The sequence below is a fragment of the Dipodomys merriami genome, unplaced genomic scaffold (assembly GCF_024711535.1).
Source record: "Dipodomys merriami isolate MVZ:Mamm:240054 unplaced genomic scaffold, mDipMer1.0.p SCAF_16, whole genome shotgun sequence".
Lineage (NCBI taxonomy): Eukaryota > Metazoa > Chordata > Mammalia > Rodentia > Heteromyidae > Dipodomys > Dipodomys merriami.
In genome coordinates this window covers 3,879,634-3,901,074 of record NW_027202937.1, presented here as the reverse complement: position 1 = coordinate 3,901,074, position 21,441 = coordinate 3,879,634, and the positions used below count along the sequence as shown (strand labels likewise).

At 51.7% G+C, this 21,441-nt stretch overlaps 2 protein-coding genes across 7 annotated transcripts in view; both read left to right on the top strand.

Annotated features, from left to right (window-relative positions):
• Positions 1-10: 10 nt before the first annotated feature.
• On the top strand, positions 11-16,877 carry Klc4 (kinesin light chain 4). 6 transcript variants are annotated; one of them, XM_070023695.1, is made up of 16 exons: positions 11-85; positions 2,040-2,314; positions 3,296-3,526; positions 5,080-5,161; positions 5,999-6,218; positions 7,923-8,010; positions 10,702-10,803; positions 11,099-11,272; positions 11,565-11,664; positions 13,528-13,580; positions 13,756-13,826; positions 14,027-14,135; positions 14,629-14,766; positions 15,030-15,145; positions 15,460-15,523; positions 16,405-16,877. In XM_070023695.1, the coding sequence occupies exons 1-16, from the start codon at positions 28-30 to the stop codon at positions 16,453-16,455; spliced, it is 1,932 nt and encodes a 643-aa protein (XP_069879796.1). In that variant the 5' UTR covers positions 11-27; the 3' UTR covers positions 16,456-16,877. The 6 variants fall into 6 exon arrangements, with proteins under 6 accessions (XP_069879796.1, XP_069879802.1, XP_069879799.1 ...); XM_070023701.1 differs by having other exon boundaries at positions 2,035-2,314; XM_070023698.1 differs by lacking the exon at positions 11-85 and adding an exon at positions 294-555.
• A 1,225-nt stretch (positions 16,878-18,102) lies between these two features.
• Ptk7 (protein tyrosine kinase 7 (inactive)) overlaps positions 18,103-21,441 on the top strand; it is a 56,865-nt gene continuing 53,526 nt past the window's right edge. The window contains exon 1 of the mRNA XM_070023694.1: positions 18,103-18,306. Coding sequence (XP_069879795.1) covers positions 18,240-18,306 — 67 coding nt within the window. The 5' untranslated portion in view covers positions 18,103-18,239. The remainder of the gene's footprint in view (positions 18,307-21,441) is intronic.

Here is a 21,441-nt window from a genome sequence, read left to right as displayed (position 1 = left end):
TCAAAACAATTGCCTCGAGCGGCAGCCATGATGATCTTAAAGGGGCAGTACCGGCAAAGACGACAGCCAGATCGACAGACTGCAGGTGAGTCATTGAGGGCGACCCCGGGACTGAGGTCCAAGGTCTCAGGCACCTCTTATCCTGCACTTTTTGGACAGATAAACAAATCCTTCCGCTAAACCTCCGCTAAAAACTCCAGTCTCGAAAACTCCGCCCCTCGCCATTCATCCCCGCCCCTCAACGTTCCGACAGACGGACGGACGGACGGCCTGCCCCGCCCCCGACGCAATGGCTGGCCTCCGTGACCTCGGGTTGTCCGCTGTGGGGGCCTCGCGGGCCTCGGTCGTTCACCCCCGCTTCCCTCCCCTGGGCCCCAGTCTGCCTCACTTTGTCTCCATCCTGGGCCCCAGGGCAGGTCAGCAACTCGGGCGTTCCTGGGCGGCAGCCCCAGACGCCGGAGACCATTTCGGGCTCCACCTTTGCCCGTGACCCGGCAGAAGCGCTGCAGACTTCCCAGTCTTCCTGACCGTCAGGCCCTTGGGAAGCACCGTAAGGTGATTCTTCTCAGGCCTGTTAGTAGGTGGTGGTGACCAAGCCATGACTGTTTACTGGGCTAGGAGTGACCAGCTCTTCCTCCTCACCCTTTCCCGAACACGCCCCCTGCCTCAGGTCTCCGATTAAATCTGTCTCTCACCCTCTTCTGGGGAGAAAATAGCTCCCCGAGACCTTGAGTGGGAAGTTGGGTTAAGGAAGAAGGTGGGATATTGGTCGTCTCTGAACATCTTTAGGCACTGGGAGGGTGTTTGTCCGGGGCAGGGCTCTGTGCCAGGTCCTCTCGGTGGCTGTGAAGTGGTGGAGAAGGGTGGGACCGCTGGACTTCTGGACTTTGTCCGGGCTGATCTTTCTGAATTCCTCGCTCCTAGTGCTCCTTCCTGGCTTGGGCCTGACAACTTAGCCAAGTGCTCTGCTCTATATATACTGGTAAGGGGACTTCAAAGAGGAGAAACGAGGCAGGTGCCTTTGAGGAAGGAGGAAGACAACCTGAGTTGTCGGGCGTGGGAAGCATGGGCTTGAGGGGTAGTGGGAAAGGAACAGAGGAGACCATCTTTGGGCTTAGTTTGACAGGTGACATAGACTGAAGGCCTCAAACCTTTTGGACCCCTTACATCTGATTCCTGTGATGAAGACTGTTTTCTTTTCTTTCTTTCTTTCTTTTTTACCCCGATCTAGCTATTCCTTCCTTTCTTTCTTTGCTTGAAATTTCTGCACAATTCCTGAAGTTCCTGTCTGCTTGTTCCCTTTTGAAGCTTTCCCCACATCCTCTTTGATCCTTATAGTGCTGTCTCTAGCCCTCCCTTCCTTTTTCTAGAACAAGCTCTCTTTCTAATTCCTGGGTTTTTGTTTGTTTGCTTTTGCTTTTTGTGCTAGTACTAGGGCTTGAACTCAGGGCTAGGTGCTGTCCTTTAGCTCTTTTGCCAAGGCTGGCACTCTACCACTTGAGTCACAGCTCAACATGTAGATTTTTGGTGGTAAATTAGAAATGAGTGTAATGGACTTTCCTTCCTGGGCTAGTTTTGAACCATGATCCTCAAATCTCAGCCTCTTGACTAGCTAGGATTACAGGCTAGAGCCACTACACTTGGCTGTTTAGTCCCCCCCCCCACCTCTGTTTATTTGCAGTACTGAGGATTGAAATCAAGGCCTTTAGCTTGCTAGGCAGGCATTCTATCACTTGTCACTTGAGCTACACTTCAAGTCCTTTGTTTGTTCTTAAGTCCTACATTCTTCTGCTAGCTCCAAGCAACTTTGTTTGTTTACAGAATTCTTTCATTCAAGTCAATTCCTCTCCCTCACCTGACCTTTTGTGTTCTGTGGTGCAGGCTTTTTCTATACTTGGTCATACCCTCTCTCCAACTCAACCACAGGGTCCCCCATATTCCTGTTCCTTCCCTTGGATTTCCACCATCCTCTAATTGAGGTGCTCAGCTTCTCTCTCATCTTTACCCCATATGACTACTGTTGTTTCTTCCCAGCCCAGAAGTCCCCCTGGCCAGGATGTCTGGCCTGGTGTTGGGGCAGCGGGATGAGCCTACAGGACACCGGCTCAGCCAAGAGGAGATCCTGGGGAGCACTCGGCTGGTGAGCCAAGGGCTGGAGGCCCTCCACAGCGAGCACCAGGCTGTGCTGCAAAGCTTGTCCCACACCATTGAGTGTCTGCAGCAGGGAGGCCATGAGGAAGGGCTGGTGCATGAGAAGGCTCGGCAGCTGCGCAGGTCTATGGAAAACATCGAACTGGGGCTGAGTGAGGCGCAGGTGAGAGAGCAGGACTGGTGCCAAGTAGTCCAGTGTGCAGAAAGGAGAGTTGGTCTTACTGGAATTTTGAGGTCATTGGGATAATTTGTCTGGGATACTTTCATTCATTCATTCATTCATTCATGTATATATGCCAAAACTCTTCAGAGGCCCTAGAGATACATCACTGAACACAACAATAAAAATCTTTGCAATCTTGGAACTGATATTCTAGCTAGGAGAGACAGACAGCATGCAAATAAGTAAATGGTTCAGTATGCCAGTGATAATTGTTAAGGATAAAAAGAAATGTAGCCGGGTGCCAGTGGCTCACACCTAGCTACTCAGGAGGCTGAGATCTGAGGATTGGGGTTCAAAGCCAGCATGGGTGGGAAAGTCCATGAGACTCTTATCTCCAGTTAACCACCAGAAAACCGCAAGTTGTGCTGTGGCTCAAATGGTAGAGTGCTCACCTTGAGCTGAAGAGCTCAAAGACAGCATCCAGGCCCAGAGTTGAAGCCCCAGGACTGACCAAAAAAAAAAAAAAAAAAAAAGATAATCAGGGGAGGGGACTAGGAAGAAGAGTGTACAAAACTAGATAGTGTAGCCAAAAAAGGTCTCCCCAAAAGGATAACATTTGAGCTAAGAGTTGAGGGAAAGGGAATATAGGAGATGACGGTCCTAAGCAGAGAGTAAGGAAAGAACGAGGCCCTGAATTGGGGCCTGCCTAGTGAGTTCAGTGAACAGCATGGGCCATTATGGCTGCACTAGAATGGATAAAGGGAAACAGTAAAAAATGAATCCAAGAAGCTGGGCACCAGTGGCTCACGCCTGTAATCCTTGCTACTTAGGAGGCTGAAATTTGAGGATCCCAGGTCAAAGCCAGCCCAGGCAATGAGGTGATCTTTTGAAGGTATACTCATTGCTGCTACTCCTACCTGCTGGCTTCTCTGTGCTGAACACTCTCACTTAGAGGACTCACAGTGTAATCTTCCTACCTAGGTGATGCTGGCCCTGGCCAGCCACCTGAGCACAGTGGAGTCAGAGAAGCAGAAGCTGCGGGCTCAGGTGCGACGGCTCTGCCAGGAGAACCAGTGGCTCAGGGATGAGCTAGCGGGCACTCAGCAGAGGCTCCAGCGCAGTGAGCAGGCCGTGGCTCAGCTCGAGGAGGAAAAGAAGCACCTGGAATTCCTGGGGCAGTTGCGGCAGTATGATGAGGAGGGACACACTGCGGTGAGCATCCCGAGGTGGAGTGGGGGAGGGACAGGCAGCCAGGACCATGATCAGGGCCATTGCCCAGTATCCTCCAAGGCCAGCAGGAATCCCCAACCTGTCTTCATCTGGCAGAATTCCTTTTTGGAGTCCTGGCAACAGTGCCAGGTGACAATGATGGGGGGGAGGGGCAAATAATGAGTCATCCAATCAGTTAAATGTTTTTGTTCCAGACACTTATGTATGCTCCTGGTGAATGGGGCAGATTGTTATATGTTTGAGAGGAGAGAGACAAGGGATTGGACCATTTCTGATCCCAACCCTAAGTGCTACAGTTAGGGAAAGCAAGACCCACGTATTACATGAAATTTAACCCTTAATGAACAGCCATATGTGTGTCTCTGTGCCTAATATAGTGCAGGAAAGTGTGCAGAGGAGATAGCAAGAGCAGTGAAAGAGTTCTTGCCTTCTCAAGTTTACAAAGCATCTTTAGGGAACTAGGCTTACACAGGGGAACAAGTAGGTGACCACCCAAAGTAGCAAGTACTCATTCTGGATGAGTGGTTCAGACAGCATGAGAGGAATGTCAAGGTGATAAGGTTCCCCCGGAGCTGAGAAGGATTCACAGGGTTGAACAGTATTTTTTTTTTGTGCCAGTCCTGGGGCTAGAACTCAGGTTCTGGGTTTTGGTGCTCAAGGCTAGTGTTCTACTGTTTGAGTCACAGCTTTACTTCTGGCTTTTTGCTGGTTAATTGGATAGCTTCTCTGACTTTTCTGCCCAGGCTGGCTTCAAACAGTGATCCTCAGGCCTCAGCCACCTGGGTAGCCAGGCTTACAGGTGTGAGCCACTGGCACCCAGCTTGGATAGTATTTTTTGTTGGGCTGCTCATATGAGTAGGTTAGAAGTTGGGATTGTTTTGAAGGATGATCAGAGGGAGAGGAACTTTCTAGATTAGGGAAAGGTTATCACAGATGAGGCTCCAGGGCTAGAGAGATGATCTGTCTTAGGGAATGTGATCATTTGCATAGGGCACACTGGTGATGCTTGTAGAAAGGGTTTTGTATTAGGCTGTAGTTCCTAATAGGTAAAGCACATTTTTCCAGGGTGAAAATGGGTTAGACAGCAAGGGTTGGGCACTAAGACTAGAATAAGCAGTGGCAGATGATGGGCCCAAGGTTGGGCTAGACACTTCAGTTATGTGTCAGTGAGATCAGACACACTCCCTCCCATCTGGAGAGACAGAACAGACATGTAATCAATGTAAACACATAGGGACGAACATGGGGCTATAATTATGAGTTCAGTGGGAGAGGGGGAGACTGGAGAATGAATGTGGTTAAGAAGGTAAATTTCTAGATGCAAAATAAGGGGAAGTCTTGAGATTTTGTCCAAAACATCCCTGGTGTGACAAACCAGAGAGGCCTGAGCTTGGTTGGGCCCGATGCCGGCCTTTCCTGTGTGCAAAGGCAGAAACAAAGGTCTTTTCCTAGATCCCACATGTCAGTGATTTTATGACTTAGAGGGACCCCTAGAGAAACTGCTGGAGCCTAACATGCTGCTTCTTCCGTCCAAGGAGGAGAAGGAGGGCGATACCACCAAGGATTCCTTGGATGACCTCTTCCCCAATGAGGAGGAAGAGGATGCCAGCAATGGCTGTGAGTCTGCCTCTGGATTTGGAGGGTGATGAGGGAGGCTGGAGGCTGGCCCATCGGGAGGAGGCTGGCGCCAGCTGGGGTTCACATTGTGCATAGGTGCTCACCATCTAGAAATAAGGTTTCCACTCCCCATGGAGAGGGCAGAGATGTAGTCTTGCTTAGCTTTTGTGTTCAAGGCTGGTACTCTACCACTTAAGCCATACCTTCTCTTCTGGCTTTTTACTGGTTAATTGGAGATAAAATTTGTCTCAAGGATTTTTCTGCCTACATGGGTTGGAACTGTGATTAGAAAATCTCAGCTTCCTGAGTAGCTAGGATTACAAGCATGAGCCACTGGTGCCTGCCTTTGTTCTTACTTTTCCTAGTGGGGACAGGGCCTCCCACTCCCTCCCGCTTATGCTTATTGAGTAGATGTGTGTGGAGTGAGTGATAGGCACATAGGACAAGGGAGCAGGTGAAAGAACCATGGCAGAAGCTGGGCGCCAGTGGCTCATGCCTTTAATCCTAGCTACTCAGGAGGCTGAGATCTGCGGACCAAGGTTCAAAGCCAGCCCAGGCAGGAAAATCTGTGAGACTCTTTATCTCCAATGAACCACCAGAAAACCAGAAGTGGTGCTGTGGCTCAAGTGGTAGAGCCTTGAGCTGAAGAGCTGAGGGACAGCGCCCAGGCCCAGAGTTCAGGCCCCACGACTCTCACACACACACACAAAAGAACCATGGCAGAGGCACTTCTTAGAGAGCTAGATGGAGGGTGGTGTACAGACAAGAGGAGGGCAGAGGGCAGATGACCAAGAAGCCTCTGCAGAAGTGTCCTGTTCACCTTCGGGGGTGGATTAGTGTCCCGTGGGCAGGGCGCTGCAGCAGCCCAGCAGGGTGGATATGAGATCCCAGCAAGGCTTCGGACACTGCACAACCTGGTGATCCAGTACGCAGCTCAAGGTCGCTATGAAGTGGCCGTGCCGCTCTGCAAGCAAGCCCTGGAAGACCTGGAGCGCACTTCGGGCCGCGGCCACCCTGACGTTGCTACTATGCTCAACATCCTTGCCTTGGTGTATAGGTGAGCACCGCCCTCCTCCACCACCCAGAATCCCCTCCACATCTCTCCCCTGCTCCCCTTTTGGTTTCCTTTCCTCTTTTCCACTGAGTACCTCTCCTGCCAGCTGGGCCTCCAGGATGTACCACACAAGATTGCTCCCTCTAGGACCAGGACTCTTTTGTTTTGTTTTGTTTTGTTTTGTTTTTGTCAGTTGTGGGGCTTGAACTCTGGGTCTAGGTGCTGTCCCTGAGCTCTTCAGCTCAAGGGGAGTGCTCTACCACTTGAGCCTCAACACCATTTCTGGTTTTCTGGTGGTTAATTGGAGATAAAGAGTCTCACAGATTTTCCTGCCTGGGCTGGCTTTGAACCTTGATCCTCAGATCTCAGCCTCCTAAATAGCTAGGATTACAGGTGTAAGCCACTGGCGCCCAGCAACTCTTACTTTTTTGTTGTTGTTGTTGGTCGTGGGGTCTGAACTCAGGCCTGGGCTCTGTCCCTCAGCTCTTCAGCTCAAGGCTCTACCACTTGAGCCACAGTGCCACTTCCAGCTTTTTCTGGTTATGTGGTTCTGAGGAATCGAACCCAAGCCTCATACATGCAAGGCAAGTGCTCTACCACTGAGCCACCTTCCCAGCCTGAACTCTTGCATTTTCTATACCCAAGCTTTGAACTCAAAACACTCATTTCTCAGACTCTTTGCTTCTCTAATTTTCCTTTGGAGAGGTTTCTACCCCTCTGTTTCTTTTTCCTTCTCTCTTTTTTTCTTTCTTTTTTTTATGCCTGTCCTGGGGCTTGAACTCTGGGCCTGGGTGCTGTCCCTGAGCTACTTTTTCTCAAGGCTAGTGCTGTACCACTTGAGACATGGATCCACTTCCAGCTTTTTTGGTAGTTTATCAGAGATAAGAGTTTTATAGACTTTACTGCATGTGCTGGCTTCCAACCATGATCCTCATATCTTAGCCTCCTGAGTAGCTAGGATTATAGGCCTGAGCCACCAGCCTGATTTGTTTCTGTCTTTTGCTTTTTAAGACTGTCACCTCCCCTTGAAATAGCACATGCTGGCTGGGAATGAGGCTTAGTCGTAGAGTGCTTACCTAGTATGCATGAAGCTCTGGGTTCAATTCCTCAGTACCATATACACAGAAAAAGCCAGAAGTGGCACTGTGGCTCAAGTGGTAGAGTGCTAGCCTTGAGCAAAAGACGCTCGATGACAGTGCCTAGGCCCAGAGTCCAAGCCCTAGGACCAGCCTAAATAAATAAATGAAAAGGAAATGGCACATGCTCTGTAGTCTGATGTAGTGTGCTAGTGAAGGCCTCTGATGGCCCATGCCAGGCTGTGTGTCTCCAGTTTCTAAGTGTACTTCAGTCTTTTTTTTTTTAATGTAAATTTTAATTTTTTGCTGGCCCTGAAGCTTGAACTCGGGGCCTGGGCACTGTCCCTGAGCTTCTTTTGCTCAAGGCTAGCTCTCTACCACCTGAGACACAACGCCACTTCTGGCTTTTTCTGAGAAGTTTATTGGAGTCTCATGGACTTTCCTGCCCAGACTGGCTTTGAACTGCAATCCTCAGATCTCAGCCTCTTGAGTAGCTAGACTTACAGTGGGAGCCACCAGTGCCCAGCTGTACTTCAGTCTTTCCAGAGGGAAGGAAAGAAAGAGATGCTATGCAGGGGAAGGTGGAGTTCAGGGTAACTCAGAGTAACATCTGTCACTTTATCCTCTTCAGGGACCAGAATAAGTACAAGGAAGCTGCCCATCTGCTGAATGATGCCCTCAGCATCCGGGAGAGCACGCTGGGCCGAGACCACCCTGCAGTCAGTATCCCCAGTCCTTCCCCCCTCCTGTATTACTCATTTGTGATCTCTTAGCTTCTCCATTTGGATCCTCAGTCCACTAACCAGGGGGGCTCTTACAAAGGAGACATGATCACTCTTTCCTTCCAGGCTCTGATCAGTAAGCCTGCTGGTTCTCAGTTCTGAGCCTCAATAATTCCTTTTTGTGTTTGTGTGGTACTGGGGTTTGAACACAAGGCCTCTTGCTTACTAGTCAGGTGCTTTACTGCTGAGCCACATCTCCATTCCTCTTTTGCAATGGTTATTTTTATTTTATTGGTCGTGGGGCTTGAACTCTGGGCCTGAGCGCTGTCCCTCAGCTCTTCAGCTCAAGGTGAGCGCTCTATCACTTGAGCTACAGCGCCACTTCCATTTTTTTCTGGTGATTTATTGGAGATAAGAGTTTCACGGACTTTCCTGCCTGGGCTGGCTTTGAACCGAGATCCTCAGATCTCAGCCTCCTGAGAAGCTAGGATTACAGGCATGAGCCACCGACACCCGGCTGGTTATTTTTATTTTTTTGTCAGTTATAGGGTTTGAACTCAGAGCTCATACTTAAGTAGCTTGCTTTACTGGTGTTTTACCATTTGAGCTATGCCTCTGCTCTGGCTTTTTGGTCGTTATTTGGGAGATTGAGTCTTACAGGCTTTTCTTCAAACCATGATCCTTTGGATCTCAGCCTCCTGAGTAGCTAGGATTTTGGCACAAGCTCCCAGTGCCCATCAAGAAGAGTAATTGAGGGTTGGGAATGTGGCTTAGTGGTAGAGTGCTTGCCTAGCATGCATGAAGCCCTTGTTTGATTCCTCAGTACCACATAAACAAAAAGCTAGTAGTGGTATTGTGGCTAAAATGGCAGAGTGCTAGCCTTGAGCAAAAAAGAAGCTCAGGAAACATGCCCATATCCTGAGTTCAAGCCCTAGGACTGGCATCAAAAGAGGTAAGAGTAGGGGCTGGGAAGGTGGCTCAATGGTAGAGTGCTTGCCTTGCATGCATGAGGCCCTGGGTTCGATTCCTCAGCACCACATAAGCAGAAAAAGCCAGAAGAGGCACTGTGGCTCAAATGGTAGAGCACTGTCCTTGAGCTGAAGAGCTGAGGGACAGTGCCCAGGCCTAGAGTTCAGGCCCCATGACTGACAAAAAAAAAAAAAAAAAGAAGAAGAGTAATTTATAATATATTATAAGCACCTATAATCCTAGCTACTCAGGAGGTTGAGATCTGAGGATTGCTGCTCAAAGTTAGCTCAGACAGGAAAGTGAAAGTCCATGAGATTCTTATCTCCAGTTCTGCCTTTAGCAACAATCTCTGAGTTCAAGCCCCAAGACTGGCACAAAGGGAGAGGGAGAGAGACAGAGAGGGAGAGAATCTTCAATAGATACAGCATACAGCATAAGTGGTGGATTGTTAAAGTAGATAAAATGAGAAACTCTGTTTTTGGAAATGAGTCCTATCTTGATATGCCACCAATGTGTCAAAGGTTCTCCTTCGGGTTTGGTTGTCTGAAGGCTTTCAGAAGTTGGCAGAGCTGTCCCACACATGCAGAACATCTGTAGCTTTCTTGCCTTTCCATTAGCAATAGGCAACCGAAAAAGAACAACTTGACAATTTTCTAAAAATCCCCTTAGAGGAGAATGAGGGAGAGCGAAGGGAGGGATGGTGTTGTCCAAGAAGCATTATACTCATTACCTAACTTTTGGAATTTTAATCCCTTTGTATAGCTCCTTAATTCTAACACTCTAAAAAATCCCCCAAACCCAGTGGAGAAGGCTCACGTCTGTCATTCTAACTATTCAGGAGGCTGAGGATTGCAGTTCAGAGCCAGCCAGGGCAAGAATGTATGTGAGACTCTTATCTCCAGTTAACCACCCAAAAGCCAGAAGTGGAGCTGTGTGGCTCAGATGATAAAGTGCTAGCCTTGAGCACAAAAGTTCAGGGACAGTACCCAGGCCCTGAGTTCAAGGCCCTAGGAGCCAGTACCAAATAAAAATAAGCTGGGTGCCAGTGACTCACACTTACAATCCTAGCTACTGAGGAGGCTGAGATCTGAGGATCGTGATTGGAAGCCAGCCCAGTCAGAAAAGTCCCCATGATACTTTTTTTTTTTTTGGGTTGGTCATGGGACTTGAACTCTGGGCTTGGGTGTTGTCCCTGTGCTCGTCAGCTCAAGGCCAGCACTCTACTGTTTGAGCCACAGTGCTACTTCCGGTTTTCTGGTGGTTTATTGGAGATAAGAGTTTCACGGACTTTCCTGACTGGGCTGGCTTTGAACCGAGAACCTCAGATCCCAGCCTCCTGAGTAGCTAGGATTACAGACGTGAGCCACCGGTGCCCGGCTCCATGATACTTTTATCTCCAATTAACCACTCAAAACCCACAAGTGGCGCTGTGGCTCAAGTGTTAAGAGCGCTAGCCTTGAACACAGAGAGTCTCAGGGACAGTGTCTAGGACCTGTGTTCAAGCCCCACAGTGGATAAAAAAGTTAATTAATGGAATGAAATAAAAATATTTCTCTAGAGGGCGCTATCATCCCCATGGGCTCTGGGATCCATCAGCAGTCTCCCTTCCCAGTCTCTGGCTAGGCTCTTGATCTTGTCTTGGGCCCTGGTCTGTGTAGGAGAAACCAGGTTCTCCTGTCCTTTGAAGCACCAGTGACGGAATCAGGCCTTGCTTTGCAGGTAGCAGCCACACTCAACAATCTGGCTGTACTGTACGGGAAAAGGGGCAAATACAAGGAGGCAGAGCCACTGTGTCAGCGGGCACTAGAGATTCGAGAAAAGGTATCCATGCCCTCCCTCTTGACCCTTCTCCATCCTTTCCTCTGCTAATACCCTTCCTTGCTACTTTTTTTTTTCTAACCCCTTTATCCCTGCTTTGTACCCCTTTCCTCCTCCTCTCCCTCCTTTTTTTTTGTGATACTGGGGTTTGAACTCAGGACCTTGGTTTGCTACCCAAGTGCTCTGTCTGCCACTCGGGCCACACTCCTAGTTCTTGTCCTGTGTTCCTTTCTTGTATGCCAGGGCACCCCACACACATCGTCATAGCTGTTTACCTGCCTCTTTTGTTCCTCGCCAGGTTCTAGGCACCGACCACCCAGACGTGGCAAAGCAGCTGAACAACTTGGCCCTCTTGTGCCAAAACCAGGGCAAGTATGAGGCCGTGGAACGCTATTACCAGCGGGCACTGGCCATCTATGAAGGGCAGCTTGGGCCAGACAACCCTAATGTAGCTCGGACCAAGAACAACCTGGTAAGGGAAAAAGGGATTAGGTGGCTGGAAGGAAAAGAATGGACTGGAAAGCATCATGGGAGAGAGGGAGGGACAGTTACACCATACCTATCTCTGGGGCTGCCTTTGGGCTTGAAGAAGTCACCATTTCATCCCTGTGGTAGAAGTTCAAGAGCCTCCTGAGAGGCTGTTAGCAGTGTGGCAAGGATTTCTGGGGAAAGTCATATAGATAACAAGTAGAATTACTCAAGACTGATGACGGTCTTGTCTCCTTCCATTTCTTGCTCCTATGTTTTGGCCTTTCACCTGCCAGGCTTCCTGTTACCTGAAACAAGGCAAATATGCAGAGGCAGAGACTCTATATAAAGAGATCCTGACCCGTGCCCACGTGCAGGAGTTTGGGTCTGTGGATGGTAAGTGGTGAAGGCCTGAGGAGGAAAAGAAATGTTGACCAAAGGTGGATTCCCAGGGAGAAACAGACCACTGTAGCCTAGTCTTGTTGACCCCTGGGTCCAGTTTTTTGTTGTTGTTTATTTTGCCTGTCATAGGGCCTGAACTCTGGGCCTGGGCGCTGTCCCTCAGCTCTTCAGCTCAAGGCGAGTGCTCTACCACTCGAGCCAGAGCGCCACTTCTGGCCTTTTCTGTTTATGTGGTGCTGAGGAATTGAACCCAGGGCTTCATGCATGCAAGGCAAGCACTCTACCACTGAGCCACCTTCCCAGCCCCTGGGTCCAGTTTTTTTGGTTTTGTTTTGTTTTGTGAGCAGAAGAGAAGTTTATTGGAAAGAGAAATATGAAAGTGTCTGTGGAAACAGACAGAAGCAGAGCTGGTGATTCTGTTTTTTGTTGTGGTTTTGATTTTTTTTTTTGTTTTTTTGTTTTTTTGGGTCCAGTCGTGGGGCCTGAACTCTGGGCCTGGGAGCTGTCCCTCAGCTCTTCAGCTCAAGGCTAGCGCTCTACCACTTGAGCCACAGCGCCACTTCTGGCTTTTTTTCTTTTTGCTTATGTGGTGCTGAGGAATCGAACCTAGGGCATCATGTATGCAAGGCAAGCGCTCTACCACTGAGCCACCTCCCCAGCCCTGTGGTTTTGATTTTTGTTTGGTGCTGGTACTGGGCTTGAGCTCAGGGCCTGGGCACTGTCCTTTAGCTTTTCTGCTCAAGGCTAGTGCTCTACCACTTGAGCCATAGCTTCACTTCCAACTTTTTTGGTAGCTAACTGGAGATAAAGAGTTTCACAGGCTGGGCACTGGTGGCTCAGCTTGTAATCCTAGCTACTCAGGAGGCTGAGATCTGAGGATCACGGTTCAAAGCCAGCCCAGGCAAGAAAGTCCGTGAGACTCTTATCGCCAATAAACCACCAGAAAACCAGAAGTGGCACTATGGCTCAAGTGGGCGAGTGCTAGCCTTGAGCTGAAGAGCAGAGGGAAAGGGCTCAGGCCTAGAGTTCAAGTCCCGTGACCGGAAAAGAAAAAAATTTCACAGGCTCTCCTTCCCAGGCTGGCTTTGAACCGAGATCCTTAGATCTCAGCTTCCTAAGTAGCTAGATTATAGGCATGGGCTACTGTGCCTAGCTCCTTTAGCTTTTTTGCTGAAGGCTACTTACAGCTTTTTGGTGGTGAGCTGGAGATGAGTCTAATGGACTTTTTTTTTTTTTTTTTTGGCCTGGGCTGGTTTCCAACTGTGATCCTAAGAACTCAGCTTCCTGAGTAGCTAGGATTACAAGGCATGATACCCTGCTTTTCTTTTCTTTTCTTTTTTTTTTTGCATGGGGGGAGTGGTGGTGGTGGTGGTGGTGGTGGTGGTGGTGGTGGTGGTGGTGGTGGTACTATGGGGCTTGAACTCAGACTGAGCACTGTCCCTAAGCATTTTTGGCCCAAAGCCAGTATTCTACCACTTAAGTGACAGCTCTGTTTCCAACTTTGTGGTGGTTAATTGGAGATAAAAAAAAGTCTCAAGGATTTTCCTGGTTGGCTTCAAACCATAATCCTCAGATTTCAGGCTCCTGAGATGAGGCTTTTTTAAAAAAAAATAAATGTTATGTGTTTTCTCTCACTTTTGGAAGCTAGGGGTAAACAAAACAAAACTAAACCACACAAAGCAATCCATTAAATAGAGAGGTAGAATGGAAAGGACAAAGGGAGGAGGAGGGGACAACACACAGCAACAGAGGTGGTAAATATGACTGCAGTATATTACGTGCACGTATGGAAATGCTGCTCTGTGGCTTTGTCCAACAGTGTTTCCTCTAACCTCCCACCCCATGTATCACCCACAGATGACCATAAGCCCATCTGGATGCATGCAGAAGAGCGGGAAGAAATGAGCAAAGTGAGTGGGGGTGCCACGCCTGGGGAACTTGAGGCTCCCAGAGCCTCGGCCTTGCTCCTGGCCTTAACCCAGCAACTCCACTCACTTCCTACCCCAGCCCCAGCTGCACCCTAGCCCAGGCTAGTCCACCCCCAGCATCTGAGTACTCTCATCTCTGGCTCTCCTTCTGCTGCAGAGCCGGCACCATGAGGGCGGCACACCCTATGCTGAGTATGGAGGCTGGTACAAGGCCTGCAAAGTGAGCAGGTAAGCTGCCAGAGATGAGCGGTTTGGCCTCTGAGGATGCCTTCTTCCATCTAAGCCCTGATTCCAGCCTCCAGGACCTTGTATTTGTTTACCCTTTGCCCTCAGCTCTGCTTCGCACACTCTCCCCCCCCCCCCCCCAATTCTTCCCTGCTTTCTTTTCTGAACCATTCTTCCTGCCTTCCTGGATTGCACTCCCATAGCCCCACAGTGAACACTACTCTGAGAAACCTGGGAGCTCTGTATAGACGCCAGGGAAAGTTGGAAGCAGCCGAGACCTTGGAGGAATGTGCCCTGCGGTCCCGGAAGCAGGTGAGAGGTCCATGAAGGAAGGACTCTGGGGACAAAGGACAGCTGAGGCTTCTTGTGAACTTCTAAGAATAAGAGGAGAGGCAGGCAAGGCAATCTTGTGCTGTGGTGTGGTGGTTCTAAGCGTGTTCTTCCGCTAAACCTGACCTGTAGTCAGGCCACGGAGTTCAAGATTCCCTTCAATACATGAGGCCATGTAAGGGGAAACCCTTCCCTTTGACACGGGTGATGTGGGTGCAGCCCTAAGTTAGAATTTTTCAAATTGTGGGTCTCTACTGATTAGTAGGTTGTAAAAAATTCAGTGTGGGCCCTGGCTCAAATTACACGTATGTGCATCTAGGAATGCACTGTAAACAGAAAAGGTGAATGTTGCTAGTAGTCGTATGCCGGGATACCATAAGTAAGGAAAATGTTGTCCTTGTGAGGGCTGATGGTGAAAGACGGAAAGCTATTCCAAGGAGCTAAGGAAGTCCCAGCTCCTTCCTTCTCCTTCCAGGGCACCGATCCTATCAGCCAAACGAAGGTGGCAGAGCTGCTTGGAGAGGGTGATGGGAGGAGGACCTCTCAGGAGGGAGGGGACAGTGTGAAATTCGAGGGAGGTGACGATGCTTCTGTGGCTGTGGAGTGGTCAGGGGTAAGTGTGATCATTGCTCCTTGGTCTCTACCACCCTGACTTGCAGGTTCTAAGTGGGCCATTCTCTAGGTCATGCAAGTTACACGGGGGTTCATATCCCCCTTTCCAGTTATCCTGTCCCTTCAGGCACGCTGGCTTTTGATAGGGTTCTGTTCTCACTTAAGACTTTGGGGACGTGGGCACGTACGGAATAAATGGAGTAGACTTAGAAGGTGATCCGCACGGGGTCCCTTTAGCCCCCACCACTCCCCTCTCTCTGCCAGGATGGCAGTGGGACCCTGCAGAGGAGTGGCTCTCTGGGCAAGATCCGAGATGTCCTTCGTAGAAGCAGCGAACTTCTGGTGAGGAAGCTCCAGGGGACTGAGCCTCGGCCCTCAAGGTACACAGTGAAGTTGAACTAGGGCAGAGCAGGCAAGCAAGCCCTTGTCTGTGATTCCCCTTGGCTGCTGATCTCTGGAGAAGTGTCTTGGGGAGACCCATGGAGGAGGTCAGTGAGGTGGCCATGGTGAATCTGGGCAGAATGGGCAACCTGGGATGCAGGTCCCTGAGCTGATGATCGTACCTGGTGTGGAGAAGAGAAATAGGAAACAGTGGGAAGGCACTGGTTTGATTTTCTGTGGCAATGCCTACAAAGCCCCACTTTAGGACTACTCAGAAGACAGGACATTTCAGTTCTTTCTTTCTCCATTGTAGCAGCAACATGAAGCGAGCAGCTTCCTTGAACTTTCTGAACCAACCCAATGCGGCACCCCTCCAGGTAAGAGCAGGGCAGTGAGCACAGGGGTGCAGGGAGAGAGGGCTGCCGGCGCCCAGACAGGCCCAGCGGGAGTCCGGGAGAAGCAGGGATGGTGAGCCAGGAAACTGGAGTCCTCGAGGAAGCAGGCCAACAGTGTGGTGTTGGAGTGGCAAGTACTAGACACAGTAGCAGGTCTCTCAGGAGGAGAGTGGGAAATGACGTTCTCTAAAGTGGTTCTTGGAGGCTATAAATAAGCCAAGAATGCTTTGGGGATGCTAGCTGCTTTTTCTTTTTCTCGGCAGCCACCTTACTCTTCACTTTGGGAACTTAGGAGGTGATGAGAAAGGAAAAAGAATTACTTAATTTCTCTTCGAGAAAACAGCAGTAATATTTCAATGGTACATGACCTCGTGTGTCAGCTCATTCAGAGTACATGCCAATATTGTGTGTGTGTGTGTGTGTGTGTGTGTGTGTGCACGCTCGTGCGTGTGCACATGCATGTGCCAGTATTGGGGCTTGAACTCAGGACCTGGGTGCTGTCCCTTAGCTTTTCCCGGTCCAAGGCTTGAGCCACAGCTGCACCTCCTGCTTTTTGGTGGTTAATTGGAGAGAAGAGTCTCATGGACTTCCCTGTCCAGGCTGGCTTTGAACTGCCATCCTGAGATCTCAATTTCCTGAGTAGCCTGTCACTGGTGCCTGGTAATGCCATTATTCTTATGACTCCTCTTGGCCTTCTGGAAGAATCCTAGCAGAGGTTGACTAAAGCCCCAGAGCTTGAGGTTGAGGTTGTAGGCTCAATGCTAGGTTCAGCAGATTGCAGCTGTGGGTTAGAAGGATTCAAAGATAGTCATCAGGAGGGTGGAAGGCCTAGGCTGATCAGGTGGTGTGGTATTTTGTTCCAGGTCTCCCGGGGCCTCAGTGCCAGCACCATGGACCTCTCTTCAAGTAGCTGACATTCACCTTGTCTTCCTGAAGGCCTCTTGGGCCCACACAGGCCTCACAGCATTCCCCATTGCTCCTGACTCCTCACCCCAAGTTGGGACAGTGAAGGGGGAGCAGTACAACCAGAAGGTTGCGGCTGCCTGTAGGGTCTCGGCTCCCTCCTCAGGAATCTCCCTTAGGAAAGACCCTCAGGACACGCTAGCCCCACCCTGGAGTCCTCCAGAGTAGTTGGCTCTGAGGTTCCCAAGGTGGGCACAAAGCAAGGATGCATCTGAGAGCTGCATCTCAGAGATGCTTCAGGCTATTCTGCCAGAGGGTTTGGGTCTGGCCAGCCAGTCTGCCTTGCCCTGGCCTCTCTTGTCCCATCCCCTCTGCTGCCTCACTTCAGGTCCATGTATTTCACATTTCTTAAATAAAAGAATCAGGTAACCTTTCTGCTGCTTGAGTCCTGATTGATGAGGGCAGGACACATGGGTTGTGTTGGGGCCTTCACAGGAGGGAGAAGCAATGATGGAGGGACAAGGGAGAACTGTTGATTCTTGCATCTCTCTCCTCTTCCTCTGCCTAGCTCATACCCACTCCAGCAGGGCCTGGAGGAAGGCATCTATCTGGGGGATGGGAAGGAGGCCCACAACCCAAGGAGAAGGTGCTGTGGACTGTTGTCAGGGACATGTGGTGGCCATGTGGCAGGACCCTGGAGTCCTGGCGCCACTTCTCCTGCCTGTGAGGCCCTCTGTGGCTTCCCCTCCTCCTCCCAGCTGCTTGGGGGAGGGAGGGCTGAGCAGGCCTGGGGGGCCCTCCAGAGCCAGAGGGGGACAAGGCACCATCCATCCCCTCTCACATATCCTGGAGGCCTGTCAGCAGCTGGGGCCCATCTTCTAAAGCTTGACTCCTCCTGACCCGCCTCCTACACCCCTTGCTGCTTTCACAACAAAGAAAGAATGTGGGGGTGGTGGCCCTGGGGGTGGGGGTGCCTGGAACAAGGGCTGTGCTGGGCCTCCCCATAGCTGGAGACTTGGCCATGCCCTGACACAGCCCAGACTGCCTGGAGATGGACTTGGCATGGATTTGTTTAACAGCCTTCAGCCTGGCTCTCTAGAGCCACGACGTTTCTACCTTTAGGTTCAAAGTAGTCAAGAGCCAAACCACCCTGTCCTCTTCCTGCTCCCTGTCCACGGCCCACCTCCAGGTTACCCGACGTGGGGATATCAGGGACGCCCTGCTGGCCTGGCTCATCTCGGATTCTGGGGAAACTAGATCAGACCCTCCGCGTGACCTCCTCAAGGAGCAGGGAATGTCGGGAGCCACTTGGGTTCCCCAGATCCCTGCGGGCAGACCAGGTGGTGGGCACAGGAAACGCGTCCCTACCGTACCCAGGTCTCCTCAGAGCCGGGTTCCTCCGTGCTCCCCAGCCCCCTCCGTTCCTGCCCTAGAGTCCTCCCCTCGACTGCGAGCTCCTCCCAGCCGCGGCGGGGAGGGGGCGCCGAGGGGCGGGGCCTGGCGGCGGCGGGGAGGGGGCGCCGAGGGGCGGGGCTTGGCGGCGGCCAACGGAGAGGGGGCGCCGAGGGGCGGGGCCTGGCGGCGGCGGCGGCGGCGGCGGCGGCGCGCGAGGACTCGGAGGTGCCCGGCGCGCGCGGCTCCAGCTCGGGACGCCTGGGGTTCGGGCTCCGGCTGCTGCAGCGGTGCCCGCGCTCCGGTGCCCGCGCTCCGGTGCGTCGGCCTCCTGGGCCCGCCACGGGGCGCCGTCCGCGCGCCCGCCGTGCGCCCTCCACCCACCTTCCCCGGCCCCAGCGCGATGGGGTCCGCGGCCGGTGCCCGCCGGCTGCCTCTGCTCGGCGTCCTGCTGCTGCCGCTGCTGGGCGGTGAGTCCCGGCGGCCGGGGGTCCCGGGGGCCAGAGGAGCCGGGGGGGTGGGGGGGCCGGGGGGGCGGGACCCCCGTGGCCGGGTTGGGGGCTGGTGGCGGAGGGGGGGCGACCCCAGTGGGAAGGACGCGGCGAGAAGAGGGTCGGGAGCCCTCGGGGTCCCTTCTCCCTTCCCGCCCGGGGCGGATGTTCCCAGTCTCCGGAGACTTTCTCCCGGGTTTCCCGGCCTGGGACTTTGCTTCCCAGTTGCCGGCTCCCGGGCCCGGGGTGGGGAGTTTCTTTTCGGGGCGGGGGTCCCCCACCCCCGCGAGAGGTGCGGGGTGCGGGCTGCCTGGGGGAGGGGGCGGGGAGGCGCGGCGACCCCCGCGGGCGCAGCCCAGGTGAGCGCGGCCGGCCCGGGCCCGGAGCCCGAGCGACCTGCGGCGCGCAGCGCTCCAGCTTTGTTACCTCCGCCGCTCCCCTCCCGCAAGTTCCGGGGGACGCCGGGACCCCAGATGGCCCTGCCCCAGAGCGCGGAAGGAGGGAAGAATAAAGGGCTGTGCCATCTCCCCCGGCTCCTGGGCCTGAGCCCGCTCCGTGCCAGGGTGGAATCCCGGGAGCGCAGGGTCCTAGGCTGCCTCGGTGACGAATGTGCGAAGGCCTCTGCCAAAATCGGGCATGGCCGGCCTGCCAAGGTGTGGACAGGGTTTGTTCTGTTCCTTCCTGGATTTCCATTCTGTCTGTCCTCTATGAGGAAAGAAAACTCTCCCTCAGGACAGAAAGGCTTTAAACAAGAGCTCCCTGGCTCAGACTTTTCTTGGAGGGCCTCAGCATTTTGACCAGGGTGTGGATCCCATCTCTAGGGCAAACTGGACCCCCTCCCCCCGCCGCCCCCCCCCCCCGCCCCCTGCCCCATTCCCTCCTGCAGCTTTTATTTCCTGGCTCGATCACACCTGAGTGTCACCATTGAGGTGTTGGAAAAGTGCTCTACAGGAAATCACTTTGCTGCCCAAAAGTAGGTCCTAAAACAGCCTGGTCTAGAAATGATCCCCCCGCCCTCTTTTCCAAACACAAAATCTTGGGTGGTGGTCCTTAAAACAGCTCTGTTTGGGGGATCTGCCGAGTTTATCACTTTCCCCCTCCTTTGAAGAGCTGCAGTGGGGAGGGCAATTGCCTTTCCTGTCATCTTCCTGGCCTGCCAGCTGTGAGAGGGGGACGGGCTAGTAGGACTAATCTCCCTCCCCCCCCCCCATTGTAAAAGGAGAGCTAAATGTAACCCAGGAAAAGAACCAGCCCTGGGCGTTATTCATAAAAGTTGTTTCTGGAATTGCCCTTGTGTTTCTTCTGATGTGCATGGTGGTTATTGCTCATGGCAGAATCCACATCTGCTCCCAGAGGAAGTATGGAAGTTTTTTTGCCCAGCTAGGATGGGGCCCCAGCCATATGGGCAAACAGCCTGAGCTCACAGGCCTCCTGGGTCGCCTGGTTGGGTTATGGAGTGTGGTTCTACCTGATGTGGCTGCTTTCCCGGCTGTGGGCAGGAGTTCTGAAGTCAAGGGGAGATTCTGGTGGAGGCTGTCGTTCAGTGATGCTAAATTCCTTCCATGAGAAGAAGTCTCTGATGTTCATGGAAGTGAATCTGGTGTTGGGTAGTAGTGGGGGGGAGGGGGAGTTAGGGCAGGCTGAGGGCTTGGGACAGGAGGTCTGGCATCTCCTCTGGGGGCTAAGGGGGATGTCTCAGCTCAACAAAGGAACATTTTAATGAGAGCCTTAAATCAGTTCCACCAAATGTGCCTTGGTGTGGAACCTGTCCATGTGCTGTAAACAATTTCAGACAAGGCTGAGGCGCCTCCTGTCTTGCAGTGAAATCCCAAGACTCTGCTACCCAGAGGCATGACTTCAGGGGCAACCATTTTATTTTTCAAAATATTTTATTGTTATTATAAAGCTGATGTACAGAGGAGTTACAGTTACACAAGACAGGTAAAAAGTACATGTCTGTTTGGACAATGTCATTCCTTCCCTCACCTTTTCTCAGTTTTTCCCTCCCATCCCCACCTACAAGTTGTATAGTTCATGTTCCACATAGTGTTTAGTGAGTACCACTGCTGCATTCACCCATTAGCCCTCCATTCCTGTGTACCCCCCCATTCTCTAATTTTCTTTTTCTTTTTAAAAAATAGATCACAGTACATTTTTTCCCCATCTCATGCTTCACTAACTGAAGTTGTAGCAAGATCTCTTAGTTAATAAGACTGGAATTAGGAACCTAGGCTGGTAAGCTTTGTGGATTAGACCATTTTGAAGTTTGGGTAATTATGCTGTAAATGTCTCAGTTACTTTCCAAACTTAGAGATCCCTGGTGTGATAAATGTGTGGGGGGGGGGAGGATGGGGGAGGGAAGAGAAGGAGGAGGAGGAGGAGGAAGAAGAGGAGAAAGAGGAGGAGGAAGAGAGGCCACGGCTTGACTTCTGAGATCTGGGATTTGTAGCACTCTGTTGTGGCTAGTATTCTATCCATCCCCATCCCCATACTTCCCTCCCTGGATTCTTTCCTCCAAGTTCTAGTTTCTTTGGGGGAAATTAAGTCGTCATATTCTGGGATATGCTGTCCTGCAAATTCCTCAAGCAAATTCCTCTGTAGCCTGTAATTCAGGCCTGGGATTTGCTTTTATCAGTCCTGCCTTTTCTTAGCTGGCAGGAGGGCAAGCAAGTATGATCTCCCTTTCACTTCCAGAGGGTATGGTCAGACTCCTGGCCTGAGCAACGGGTGGACAGAGCTCAGCTATGGAGTATTTGACTCAAACACAAATTTCTTTCTTTCTTTTTTTTTTTTTTGGTCGGTCGTGGGGTTTGAACTCTGGGCCTGGGCGCTGTCCCTCAGCTCTTCAGCTCAAGGCGAGCGCTCTACCACTTGAGCTACAGCGCCACTTCCGGTTTTCTGGTGGTTTATTGGAGATAGGAGTCTCATGGTCTCTCCTGCCCGGGCTGGCTTTGAACCGCGATCCTCAGATCTCAGCCTCCTGAGTAGCTAGGATTACAGGCGTGAGCCACCAGCACCCAGCTAAGTTTGCCTCCTTTGTAAAGATGCTTCCTTCTTGGAGTTGTGCTGAGGATAGAGTGGAACGAAGGGTATAAAGGCCCCTTTCTTGGTCTT

What these genes read in the sequence shown, in the direction of transcription:
- Klc4 (XM_070023695.1), top strand. Translation starts at nt 28, where the DNA reads ATGATGATCTTAAAGGGGCAGTACCGGCAAAGACGACAGCCAGATCGA. An exon ending in GGAGTTTGGGTCTGTGGATG is followed by an intron (nt 11,665 to 13,527) that starts GTAAGTGGTGAA and finishes TATCACCCACAG; the next exon opens with ATGACCATAAGCCCATCTGG. An exon ending in TGGCTGTGGAGTGGTCAGGG is followed by an intron (nt 14,767 to 15,029) that starts GTAAGTGTGATC and finishes TCTCTCTGCCAG; the next exon opens with GATGGCAGTGGGACCCTGCA.